At 45.9% G+C, this 13,580-nt stretch overlaps 2 protein-coding genes across 3 annotated transcripts in view; one reads left to right on the top strand and one right to left on the bottom strand.

The window, feature by feature from the left end:
- The window catches only part of pbdc1 (polysaccharide biosynthesis domain containing 1), a 35,276-nt gene extending 32,283 nt beyond the window's left edge, over positions 1-2,993 (bottom strand). Inside the window, exons 1-2 of the mRNA XM_059959886.1 lie at positions 2,481-2,993; positions 1,589-1,654 (exon numbers count right to left, since the gene is read on the bottom strand). Of these exons, the coding sequence (XP_059815869.1) occupies positions 1,589-1,654; positions 2,481-2,507 (93 nt within the window). The 5' untranslated portion in view covers positions 2,508-2,993. The remainder of the gene's footprint in view (positions 1-1,588; positions 1,655-2,480) is intronic.
- Positions 2,994-3,378: 385 nt separating this feature from the next.
- LOC132387351 (F-box/WD repeat-containing protein 1A) overlaps positions 3,379-13,580 on the top strand; it is a 46,631-nt gene continuing 36,429 nt past the window's right edge. For both annotated transcript variants that reach the window (XM_059959741.1, XM_059959788.1), the window contains exon 1: positions 3,379-3,573. In XM_059959741.1, the coding sequence (XP_059815724.1) occupies positions 3,529-3,573 (45 nt within the window). In that variant the 5' untranslated portion in view covers positions 3,379-3,528. The remainder of the gene's footprint in view (positions 3,574-13,580) is intronic.

Genomic DNA, 13,580 nt, shown 5'->3' on the forward strand with positions numbered 1-13,580 from the left:
AGCTCCCAGGACTGGACACCATCTGTTCCAGCAGACTCAGGAGGAAAGCAATCAGCATAACCTGAGACACCACACACCCCGGCCACTCCCTGTTTGACCCACTGCCATCCAGCAAAAGGTTCGGGACACTAAAAGCCAGAATAAATAGAGTGAGGAACAGCTTCTACCCCAGAGCTGTGGCCTCCATCACACCATTCCCACAGAACAATAACTGAAACTGTGAGCACACACATGCACACACAAGGACTCAAATACTTGCACTAACGGCACTTTGTGCATTACTGTGATATTCTGGTGCTGCTGCAAGTTATTTTCTGCTACTTATCTATTTAATCCTGTTTTTCTATTATGGTCTTGTTTTTATCTACTGCTTTGTTTGATTGCCTGAGAGGAAGCCAAACAGAGTTTCATTGTACCTATGTATAATGACAATAAAGATCATTCAATTCAATTCAATATACTCTAAACCAGGAGCAATTTTTTTAAAAATCAGGGGTGCAAAGGGACTTGGGAGTCCTTGTCTAGGGTTCCCTAAGCTTGCAGGTTGAGACAGCAGTAAGGAAGGCAAATGCAATGTTAGCATTCATTTTGAAAGGACTGGAATACAAAAGCAAAGATGTAAAAAGCATTGGTCAGACTACACTTGGATTATTGTGAGCAGTTATGGGCTCCCTATCAAAGAAAAGATATGCTGGTATTGGAGAGGGTCCAGAGGAGGATCACAAGAATGATTCAAGAATGAAAAGTTTAAATTATGAAGAGGATTTGATGGCTCTGGGCCTGCACTCGCTGGAATTTAAATGAATGTATCAGGGGGGAGGGGAGGAATCTCATTGAAGCCTATCAAATATTGAAAAGCCATGGACATGGAGAGGGTTTTCTCTCAGATCAGCGGACAGAGCTTCAGAAGAGAGGGCCATCCGATCAGAACAGAGATTAGGAAAAATTTCTTTAACCAGAGGCTGGTGAATCTGTGGAATTCATTGCCACAGATGGTTGTGGACACCAAAGTAATTGGGTATATTTAACTCGGAGGTTGATAGGTTTTTGACTAATAGACAATAGACAATAGACAATAGGTGCAGAAGTAGACCATTCGGCCCCTCGAGTCTGCACCGCCATTCTGAGATCATGGCTGATCATTCACTATCAATACCCAGTCCCTGCCTTGTTCCCTTATCCCTTGATTCCCCTATCCATCAGATATCTATCTAGCTCCTTCTTGAAAGCAGGGTGTCAAAGATTATGGGGCGAAGGCAGGAGAATGTGGTTGAGAGAGAAAATAAATCAGCCATGGAACAGACTCAAAGGGCTCAAGGGCCTAATTCTGCTGCTATGGTCTTATTTCTGAACAGTCAATGAACCCATGAGCACTGGGGCACTATTTGATTTTTGTACTGTATTTTTGTAACATAAAGTAATTTTTATGTCTTACAGCTATCACAAAACAAATTTCACAACATGCCAGTGACATTAAACCTGATTGTGATTCAGCCCCACAACCACCATACATTGGCATGCATAGAATAACTTCAAAGTTAACAAAACTGTCATCAATCTAAAAGGTCCAAAAAGATCCAATACTCACATCATTCCCATAGGCATCAGCCGGCAGAGAGAGTGCCTGTGCCGCTGACATCAATTCAGCACCGCCCTGGAAAGGATACAGAAAAACAAGCAGTGGTCAGGTTGTGGCAGTGAGAAGGAGCACATAGCAGTCAGATTGTCAACAAAAAGAAACAGGCAGCAATCAAGATGTGTCAGCCAGAAAGAACAGGCATGTCAGATTATCAGCAAGAAGGAACAGGCAGCCATCAGACAATGTCAGCAAGGAACAGGCCGCTGTCAGATTGTGTCAGCAAGGAACAGGCAGCGGTCAGGTTGTATCAACAAGGAACAGGCAGCGGTCAGGTTGTATCAACAAGGAACAGGCAGCGATCAGGTTGTATCAACAAGGAACAGGCAGCCGTCAGACTGTGTCAGGAAGGAACAGGCAGTTATCAGACTGTGTCAGTAAAGAACAGCCCACTGTTAGATTGTGTCAGCAAGGGAACAGGCAGCTGTCTGCGTGCGTCTGTAAGAAAGAACAGGCAACCGTCAGATTTTGTCAGCAAGTGAATCTTGTAACCCAGCTATAGGAACAACTCGCTAAAGTGCTACATAGGGAAATGATTATGTGTCATTTATATCGAAGATAAGAGTAGAAACAACGCCAAGAAGACAAATATTGAAACAAGGGAAAGGGAAAAGCAGTCAAGCACTGATTTGAAAGTGTGTGTTACAATACAGAATGGTCAAATCAGTGCCATAACGCACTCACCCTTCTTCCCAACCACACACCCCTCCACCCCGTTCCCTTCCCCCTCCCATCGTCGGGCTTCTGACACTCTCTGGCCCCGTGAATTGCCGGAGGAGGGGTAGAATGGGGCGGCCCCCGGTCCCAGTCCCCAGAACCTCTGCCCCTCGGGGCACTCCCTTACCAGTGCTCCAGCCCCGCTGCCGGCCATGCTGCGCCGCACTTCCTGTCCCGGGGTCAGGGGTCAGGCGCGCTCATTCCTTATTTTCCAGGACGGAATTAATTTCTGTTTCGGGTCCCGGTGTCGGGAGTGGAGGGGGAGCGGGAGGTACTGGGAGGTTTGAGGGGGTGAGGGTGAGGGGTGTCCGGGGAGGTGGGGACGGGGGTGGGGCGGGGTCAGGGTTCACCGTTCCCGATCCTCGTCTTGTTCCCGGTCCTGGTCCCGGCACTTTGTTCCCTTCGCCCTGTCGCCGATCGGACGCGGACGCGGCCGCCGCCGATCCGGAGCCGGAGCCGGAGCCGGAGCCGGAATCAGGCGGGCGGCGATATATCTGCATCAGCTCCCGTGGTGCTTCGCCGGTGCCCGGATGTCTCTGTGCCGAGGGTGAAAGAAAGGAGGAGGAGGTTGGCTGGGTGGAAAATACCCTCCGTGGAGGCAGAGAGACACAGGCAGAGGACGAGGGCGAGGGAAGGAAGGGAGGGAGAGGGTGGTTGAGGGCAGGGAGACAGGAAGGAAGGGTAGGAGAGGTAGGGACGGGGAGAGGCAGGGGCTGAGAGACAGTGAAAGGCACAGGAAGTGGAGAAGGAGAGATAGAAGGGAGGCAGGGAGGAGAGAGGGGAGGAAGGACAGACGGGTGGGATTGTAAAGGGAAGGGGAGAAGGGGATGGATTAAAGGGGGAGGATTCGTGTGAGGAAGAAGGGGAAGTGGATAAAATATTCAGGAGAGGGGAAGTTAAGTGCTGAGAGCAGGGGAAAGAAAAGGCCTTCAGATTCAGAGAGGAGGTGGGGAGTGTAATACAGAATCTGACCTCAGGAAGCTCCTCATGTGGGTGACAGATTGACAAGGAGGCAGGGAGGGAGGGGGTAGGGGAGGGTATTGAAGAGTGTTTTAAAGCAGCATATTTGAGGAGGGGTCAAAGGGCAGCTTAATTAATGAAGGAGAGGGGCTTCCTCTTTCTGATTGCAAAGAGGAAACTGGGTTTCCCTCGTGCTCTTCCTGTGGCTGTGAATAATGGACGCTGAATCCATTCTACATGACAAGATCGTGGAATATATGGTAAGTTGAAGGTCCGAGACCTGTGTCAGCTCTTGTGATAATGATTGAACTTGTCAACAGAGACGGTCAGAGGGGTGATAAGGGTTCAGGGGTTGGAGGAATGATGAAATGCGAATTTAATTTGGAACAGCATTTCTTCCATAGTGACCTTTGGGGAAACTGAAGGCAATGGGGTTGTCGGCTTGGGTTGCCAAAGGGTCAGAAGAGTATTGGTGAAAGGTTGTTTGTCAGACAGTGGGGAGGCATCCGGTGTACTGATGCTGGGATCACAGCTGCTATTATACATTAATGATCTGGATATCATGTACAGTGTGTAATTTCAAAGGTGCAAATGACCAGCCCTCCTCAAATCAAGATTGTTTAATGTAATTTCCAGTACACAAATGTAAAGGGAAGCAAAATTATTGTTTCTCTGGATCAGGCACAGCTCAAACAAACACAAAGGTAAACAACGCAATAATAAAATAAACACAATAAATATAAATACGTTACACAGCTTATATACATTGATTGTACATAAAGTGACGCTCAGCAGAGGAGCGTCTGTACATAACTGGTGAGAATGGACGCAGGTACAACGTGCTCTGGCAGAATTGGACAGAAGACTGGCAGCTGATGTATTAATGCTGAGAAGTATGTGACATGATAGCATTGAAGAGGACAAAAACGGGTATGTAATCAGGTTGGGTGTTCATAGGTAGAGTGATAGGAGATAAACAAAGGATGGAATACTAAAGTTTTCTAAGTTGCTGGTTGGGCCCCAGATAGAATCTGCTAACCCGTTCTTGCCCGAGCACTTCCAGAGGGCTGGAGGTTTACTGAATTAGTGCCAGCGCTGAGTTTTTTGTTACGTACAGTCAAAAGAAGTGGCAGGAGGGGAGGGGAACAAAGTGATAGGTGGGTGAGAAAGGTAAAGGCTTGGAGAAGAAGCAATCTGATAGAGGAGAGTGGACCACGGGAGAGACGGAAGGAGGAGAGAAACCGGGGGGGGGGGGGGGGTGATAGGCAGGTGAGGAGAAGAGGTAAGAGGCCAGACTGGGGAATAGAAGAAAAGGGAAGGAGGAGAGGAAAAGAAATGATCAGAAAGAGAAATCAATATTTATGCCATCAGAGACTGAATATGAGGTGTTGCTGTTCCATCGTGAGACGTTATTTTATGGAACAGCTCTGCACAGCAACAGGCCCTTCAGCCCAGAATGTTGTACGAAAGTAATTAAACTAGCAATTAATCTAACTAAAGTAATCCCTCCTCCTGGCACAATGCCTAACCCAATCCCTCCATTCTCTGCACATTCATGTGCCTATCTCAGAGCCACTTCAACCCCTCTATCATATCCGACCCCAGCACCAGTGCGTTCCAAACACCTGTTATAATAAACTTGCCCTGCACACCTCCTTTAAACGCCCTTTCTCATCTTAAATGCATGTCCCCTGGTTTAGACATTTTGGCTAGGGGGCGGGGGTTAATGATACCATCTCTCTAGTCTACTCCTCGTAATATTGAATATTTCTATCCGGTCTCCCCTCAGCCTCCACTGCTGCAGAGAAAACAACCCTAGTCTCTCCAACCTCTTAAAGCTCGTGACCTCTAATCGAGGTGGCATTCTGGTGAACCTTTTCAACAGAACACCCACAAACTGCTGGAGGAACTCAGCAGGTCAGGCAGTATCTATTAATGAGCCAGTGTTTCAGACCAAGACCATTCATTCAAAGTACAAAGTAAACGTATTATCAAAATACATATGTCACTGTATACGACCCTGAGATAATTATTCTTGTGGCATACTTAATAAATCTATAGAATAATAACCATAACAGAATCAATGAAAGATTGCCCAACTAGGGCGTTCAACCATTGTGCAGGAGACGAGACACTCTGCAAACATAAAAGGATGAAATAAACAATAAATATTGAGAACATGAGGTGGAGAATCCTTCAATGCGAGTCCATAGGTTGTGGTTCAGTGATGGAGCAAGTGAAGTTATCCCCTCTGGTTCAAGAGCCTAATGGCTGAGGGGTAATAACTGTTCCTGAACTTGGTGGTGTGAGTCTTGAGGCTCCTGTGCCTTCTTCCTGATGGCAACAGTAACAAGAGAGCATGTCCTGATGATGGATGCTGCTTTCCTGCAACGGTATTTCATGAGATGTGTTGGGGATATATTCTGCACCTTCTCCAAAGACTCGACATCCTTCCTGTAATGGGGCGAACAGAACGAAACAAAATACTCCAGATGCAGTCTAACCAGAGTTTTATCGAGCTGCAGCATAACTTCCCAACACTTGAACTCAGTGGCCTTGACTAACATTGTAGATGAATGTGAGGGTGATGATAGGTAGCTTATACAGGAATAAACAGTCGATGTTTTGGGTCTAGACAGCCAGAATAAGAATTTGGTGGGAGGAGGAGTACAAGCTGGCAGATGGTAAGATGGCAACAGTAAAAAGAGAACATTTTCTAGGTGGTGGGGTACACTGCTTTCCTGCTTCTGTATTTTATGTAGATGTGCAAGGTGGGTTTGTGGGGAGGGGTTGAAGTGAAAAGTGAAAGAAGCAAAGGACTGAAGAAGAAGGATTCTGCTAGGAGAGGAGAGTGGACCAAGGGAGAACAAGAGGAATGAGGGGAACCATAGGGAGGTGATGAGAAGAGAAGAGAGCCAGAAAGGAGAACAGGAAAATAGAGAAGGGGGAGGGTGTAGAAATTACTGGGAGATGGAGAAATTGATGCTCATGCCGTCAGGTCAGAGGTTGGAGAACTGTGAGGTGTAGCTCCTCCAGTTCCCTAAGGAAGGGGGGAGTGCAGGTTGGCAAAGGAAGGGGATGTTAGGGTGATGTAGGTACTGAGAGACACGGACACTGACTGAGTCAGTAAGGGAGAAGTGGTGTTTTGTGAAGGGCAGGAATTATCTTGTGAATTATTTATACTCCTGAATACGATGGGCTTAGCCCTTTAGAGATTGGGTCCAGGTGGTAACAGTGAGCATTTGTGTGTCAAAGTCATCTCGCCCTGGGGAAAATGTCTCTGGTTGTCTATTCTATCTATGCCTTTTATTGTCTTATACATCTCTATCGTCACCTCTCATCCTCCTTCATTTCAAAGGGAAAAGCCGCAGCTCTTTCAACCTCTCCTCATAAGACATGCTCTCCAAAGCAGGCAGCTTTTCATTGGCCTGTGGGTACTCGCTGTGGTTTTTAATCAGATGTGGGAATATTCGATGTGCACTTGTATCACTGTTGCTGCTGATAACAGGTCACCTGCTGTCCCTCAAGGAGCAAAGGAATTCCATAGTTTGGTACTCTGTGGCTGTGGTACCTATGTCATTGAGTATATTTAAAGTGGAGGCTGAGGTTCATGATTAGTCAGGGCGTCAAAGGATACGGGGAGAAGTCTGGAGAATGGGGTTGGGAGGGGTAATAAATCAGCCGTGATGGAGCAGACTTGATGGACCAAATGGCCTGATTCTGCTCCTGTGTTGTGGGGTCACAAAATGAGGCGGCCTTGTTGAAAATATTTGGAGTTCATTCTTTCGTGAGAATTGCAATTAATCCTAAAATAATTAATTTGTCTCTCTTCATTCACACAAGTGATGAGATTGTTCACTCCACAAACTGTGCCCTTGAACTTACACAGGGATTTGTTTCTGTCTCTGCAGCCAGGTTCCGTTCAGAGCATGTAATCTTGGTGACATCACTTATTGCTATAAATCAGTCTGTTTTACCTTCAACAACATTTATGTAGAGTCTCAACCTGGTAAAAACATCTCGGGAGCAGTAACAAACCAAGGAAATGAAAGAAAATAAAGCATTCGCAAGGGTGCTGAGTTCTCAGGACCTGAGTCATAGGGAAAGGTTGAATAGGTTAGGACTTTATTCCCTGAGCCTAGGAGAATGAAAATTATGAGGGTATAGATGGGGTAAATGCAAGCAGGCTTTTTCCACTGAGGTTGGGTGAGACTAGAACAAGAGGTCATAGGTTAAGAGTGAAAAGTAAAATATTTAAGGGAACGTGAGGGGGAACTTCATCACTTGGGGTGGTTTGAGTATGGAATGAGTTGCCAGTGGTAATGGAGGATGAGGGTTCAACAACATTTAGGAGAAATTTGAATAAGTGCATGAATGGGAGAAGTATGGAGGACAATTCCAGGTGTGGGTCAATGGATTAGTTAGAATATCAGTTCTGCATGGACTAGATGGACCGAAGGGCCTGAATGTGTTGTAGTGCTCTACAACCCTAAAATGTTGATGTCCATTCAGAGAAGCAGGTGAACAAAAGCATTTGGTAGGTTAGATGAACAAGAGTTTAGTCAGAGTGCGAGAGAGGTTTCAGCTGTTATTTGAAGAGGTGAGAGCATTGGAGAGTATTTGGAAGGGATAGCCCAGTGTCTAGGTGGCTCAGCAGTGGATTGTGTGCAGGAGACACTGGTGCATGTAGGGCTGGGAGAGCCGAAAGAGATTCCACAGACTTTCCTGAAAATGAGGATGAAAAGTGACATGAGCTTTAGGGCGAGTAGTGAGCCGGTGATATGGATGATGATTAAACAAGGCACACACTGCGGGGATTTGGCTAACTCAAGTCTACTGGGTCAGTGTGCTTCCTCTCCTTGATGGATGGCCTGTACTTTACTGGCTCGTGCACAAGTCCACTCAGTGTATAGTATTGTGCACGTTTGTGCTGTGTGGTCATTGAGAAACCCCTTTCTAACCTCTGTTCACAAGCTACATCATTGTTATTAGGAAAATAAAAACAGTAAATTAGGTCGAGTTTGGAGTAGATTAAAAGGTCGGCACAACATTTTGGACTGAAGAGCCTGTATTGTGCTGTAATGTTCTATGTTTCAAACACAGTGAGGTGACTCTGTTTTCCTTCCCACAGAGGCAGCCTGGCCTGCTAAGATTTTCCAACAGTTTCAGCTCTTTATTTTTAGATTTGCAGCACCTGCGTTTTTTAAATATTTCTGTTGCAGGCGAAGTGTGAGATGTGGCACTGGGGACCACAGCCATGAGTTACCGTGAGCTCTGCTCCAGAGCAGAGATTACAAATTAGCTTTATTTGTCACACATGCATTGAAACATGCAGTGTAATGTCAAATCAGCAAAGATTGTGCTGGGCAGCGTGCAAGTGTCGCCATGTTTCCAGTACCAACACAACATGCCCACAACTTACTAACCCTGACCACATCTTTGGAATGTGGGAGGAACCTAGAGGAAACCCACAAGGTCATGGTGAGAACAGTGGAAATTGAACCCTTTTCAGAGATGGCTGGTGCTGTAATAGTCTTACACTATTATGTCACCCTGTGTTTACTGTACAAGCTCATGATTTGGCCTGATGCTTACAGGAAGCACTGAAGGAGTTCTGAATATTTCCATTCACGGCCCTGATGCATAAACGTAAAACATCCCATGCTGGCTTCTTCCACATTGGTATCTTTCCTGCTGTCCAGGCTCCAAACATAGTCGACCCTCCGTTGATTAAGGTCAACTATGGATGTTGCACCCTAGCTGTCTAGCCAAGGCAGATTGACATGGAGAGCAAGCTGTTTCCCAGGCAGCAGACTTCCTTTCTGCACGCAGCTGATGAATCCAAACAAATGGCAGAGACTGATACAGTTTGGTACCAGGTGCATTGCAAGAGATGCCAGTCAGCATCAACCTCAACATTTAGGGACTCCAGCTCCAACCAGATTTTTCCTCAGGGCTTACTTCAAAAGCCTTTGCCATGAGTGGGTATAGCCGCAAGGCAGCGGAGGTTTGAGATCAGAGTTTTCATCCTCTTAGGCAAGCTGCCAACCACAGCTGACATCCTGATCTGCCTGATAACTGGCCTTAAGGCACCAGTAACCCACCTTTGCCCTGGCACCTGAGAGTAGAAACGGTTCTGCCAGGCTTAATAGCTAAACCACACATGAAGACCAGGAGATGGACTTGGTTGCCAGAGGATATTTGAGACGTACATCATTGGGAAGATTTAATAGGTAGCAAGAGCTTATCCCCAGTATCTTTTCCTGGCTATGACAACCTTAAATAACCAAGCTTATTCCTTAATCGACATTGGGGAAGTGATGGTCAGCCAGTGACAATTAGAATCACAGAATGCTACAGCACAGAAACAGCTCCGGCCTCTGCAGCACACCACCAGACATAGGACTCCATTCAGAGAGGTAACCATGTACTACCACTCTCTGGCTTCTCCCATGAAGTCAATGCCTGATCCAATTTACTACCTCATCTTGAATACCAAGCGTCTGAACCTTCTTGACCATCTCCCATGCAAAACCTTGTCAAGGGCCTTGCTAAAGTCTATGTAGACAATATCCACTGCCTTGCCTTCATCAACATTCCTGGTAACTTTGTCAAAGAACTCTATAAAATTGGTTAAACACGACCTGTCACTCTCAAAGTCGTGTTCTCTATCCCTAATCGGTCCAGTTTTTAGTTCGAGGAATTTTGCTGTGACCAGTTTGCCTGTGATGGACATTTGAGAAGTGTTGTGGGAGGTGCCATAGAAATTCTGGTCTTTTCCAAGCAGATCACACTAAACATTCTATTGATACTTGCCCAGTAGAAACTCCAGCGTGACTGTACTTCCACTTCTCACACCTACTGAAACCTATGCTTTCTGGCAGAGACCCAACAAGTTCTCATGAGTTGGACTTCACCCTGAATTTCCCAGTTTGCTTTAAAGGATCTGGTTGATTGCAGGGTTTGTTTTCTTTCAAACTATCTCTGCCAATCATTTTCGTTTTGGCAAATATACACCTCAGGGTGTATCTCTACTCTGACAGCACTACGTTGCAGCAGCATTGTGGTTGGCTGCCTGCTGGAATCTGGGGCAACTCAAAATGCTGAAGGAACGCAGTGAGTCAGGCTGCCTCTGTGGATGAAGGGTCGCAACCCAAAGCAGTGACTGGCCAGTTGCCTCCATTGGTGCGAAGTTCTGGCAGCATCTTGTGTGTTGATTCTGAAATGGTGCTTGGGAAAAGATTTTCTAAAATAACAAAGCTGAGTTTGTGGTCCTAAGCAGAGGGAGGTCTTGATCAGATAGGGAAATGGACGAAGGAGTGGCAAATGGACTGCAATACAGATAAATGTAAGATGATGTCAGACCAGCACAGGACTTGTATTATGAATGGTGGGACACCAGGGCAGGGGTTCCCAACCCAGGGTCCACTGACCCCTTGCTTATGACATTACTCCATTACACAAGAAGGGTTGGGAAGCCGTGGGCTAGGGAGTGCAACAAAACAGAAGCACTTAGCAGTAAAAGTCTATTGTCAACAAAGGCAGTGTCACAGGTAGACAGGGTGGTGAGAAAGGCAGTTAGTGTCTTTTTACACTACTTACTGAATTTAAATGTTTAAATATAGTTATATTTATTATAATGTATTGCATTGTACTGCTGCCACTTCACGACAAATGTTGGTGATATTAAACCTGATTCTGATTAGCCAGCTCATTGAATTTGGGATTTGGGACATTGTGTCACGTGGGCGTAAGACATTGGTGAGGCCGTGCTTGCTGTACTGTGTATGGTTTTGATCTCCCTGTTATAGCAAAGTGCTTAATCTGGAAAGAATGCAGAAAACATTCATGAGGATGTTGCCAGGACTGGAGGGCCTGGGTCATAGGGAGAGCTTGAGCATGCTAGGTCTTTATTCCTTGGGGCGTAGGAGACCAAGGAGTAACCGTATAGAAATGTTTAACATTATGAAAGGCACATATGAAGTGGGCAGTAACATTCTTTTCTACAAGGTAGGTTAGTCAGAGATCATAAATTTAGAATGAGAGGAAAGATTTGCAAGGGACATAGATCAAAGAAATCTACAGCACATTACAGGCCTTTCGGCCCACAATGTTGTGCTGACCATGTAACCTTTAGAAACTGCCTAGAATTTCCCTACTGCATAGCCCTCTATTTTTCTAAGCTCCATGTACCTATCTAAGAGGCTCTTAAAAGAACCTCTTGTATCCGCTTCTATCACTGCCACCGACAGTGCATTCCATACACCCACCACTCTCTGTGTGAAAAACTTAGCCCTGACATCCCTTCTATAACTGCTTCCAAGCACCCTTAAAGCTATGCCCCCTCGTGTCAGCCATTTCAGCCCTGGGAAAAAGCCTCTGGCTATCCACACGATCAGTGCCTGAGGGGCAGCATTTTCACAGAGAGGGTGATCAGTATATGGAACGAGCTGCCAGAGGATGTGATTGATGCAGGTGATGATAAGAAGCATTTGGGCAGGTATATGAAGGGTCGAAGCTTGGAGGGATATGGGCTGAATGCAGGGTAGGCATAGACTGGGTGGGCCAAGGGCCTGTATTGCTGAATAACTCATACATGTGTGCACAGATACAATGAAAAGCAACGTCACAGACACATCACATTCACCAAGTACATTTTAGTGTATCGCACCCTTAGTGTTCCTGCACTGGGGCAGTGATTAGGGTCATGCCAGTTGATTCAAAAACCAGATAGCTGAGGGGAAGCAGCTGTTCATGAACCTGGTGGTGTGATAGCTGCAGGAAGGTGTAGGCCTTTCGGCCCATTGAGTCTGCTCTGCCGTTCCATCATGGCTGATTTATTATCTCTCTCAACCCCATTCTCCTACCTTCTCACCGTAACCTATGATGCCTGACTAATCAAGAACCTATCAACCTCCACTTTAAATTTACCCAATGACTTAACCTACACAGTCATCTATGGCAATTAATTCTACAGATTCACTACCCCCGGCTAAAGAAATTCCTCATCTGTTCTAAAGGGATATCCTTCTACTGAAAGCACGTCCCCTGGCCCTAGACTTTCCCACTATAGGAATCATCCTCTTCATGTTCATTCTGTCCAGGCTTTTCAATATTTGATATGTTTCAATGACATCCTCCTTCATTGTTCTAAACCTCGGTGAGTACAGGACCAGAGCCATCAAATGCTCCTCATTCGTTAGCCCTTTCATTCCCAGGATCATTCTTGTGAATGTCCTCTGGACCTTCTCCAGTGCCAGCAAATCTTTTATTAGCTACAGAGCCAAAAGCAGCTCTCAGTACTCCACATGAAGTCTGACCGGTGCTTTATAAAGCTTCAGCATTACATCCTTGCTTTTATATTCTAGTCTGCTGGAGATGAATGCTAACATTGCATTTGCCTTCTTCACCACCAACTCAGTCTGCAGAATTTAGTGTTAGTATTCTGTTATGTAGTTAGATCAGCTAAATGTACGATGTGGTAGCAAGGAGGTTTACAGTATCAGCGATTGGAGTTTAATTCCCGCCACTGTCTGTTAGGAGTGTGTACGGTCTTGTTCTGGTCACCTACCTACAGGAAAGATATCAAGAAGATTGAAAAAGTACAGAGAAAATTTACAAGGATGCCAAGACTTGAGGCTCTGAGCTTAGGGAAAGGTTAGGGCTTTATTTCCTGGAGCATAGGAGACTGAAAGGAGATTTGGCATTTAAAATCATGAGGTGTATAGATAGGGTAAATCCAAGCAGGCATTTTCCTCTGTGGTTGGGTGAGACTAGAACTAGAGGTCATGGGTTAAGGGTGAAAGGTGAAATGTTTAAGGGCAATGAAGGGGAACAACTTCACTCTCTGGAGTGAGCTATCAGGGAAAGTGGGTTTGATTTCAACATTTGTGAGAAGTTTGGATGGGTACATGGATGGAGGATAGGGTCCAGGTGCAGGTAGATGAGATAGAGTAGAATAACGGTTTGGCACAGACTGGATTGGTCAAGCGGCCTCTTTCTGTGCTTGTGGTGCTCTATGACTCTAAAGGTGAGCAATAGTGGGATCTGATGTGAAACATTTGACAGTCCAGAAGAAAGTAAAAGACGCAGAGGTGATCTGCTGATGAGGCTGCTCATCCTTGCTGGGACAGTTGGGTAGGGCACTCCTCTCTCCTGGTGCTTACCATGGTCACTATGTGATCAGCCATGCGTTGGTGAGAAGGTGGCATTTCCACAGAGATGATGAAGAACATTCCTGAAATTTCTCTATCCCTGACTCGGGGGA

This window comes from Hypanus sabinus, chromosome 1 (genome assembly GCF_030144855.1).
Source record: "Hypanus sabinus isolate sHypSab1 chromosome 1, sHypSab1.hap1, whole genome shotgun sequence".
NCBI classification, from domain to species: Eukaryota; Metazoa; Chordata; class Chondrichthyes; order Myliobatiformes; family Dasyatidae; genus Hypanus; species Hypanus sabinus.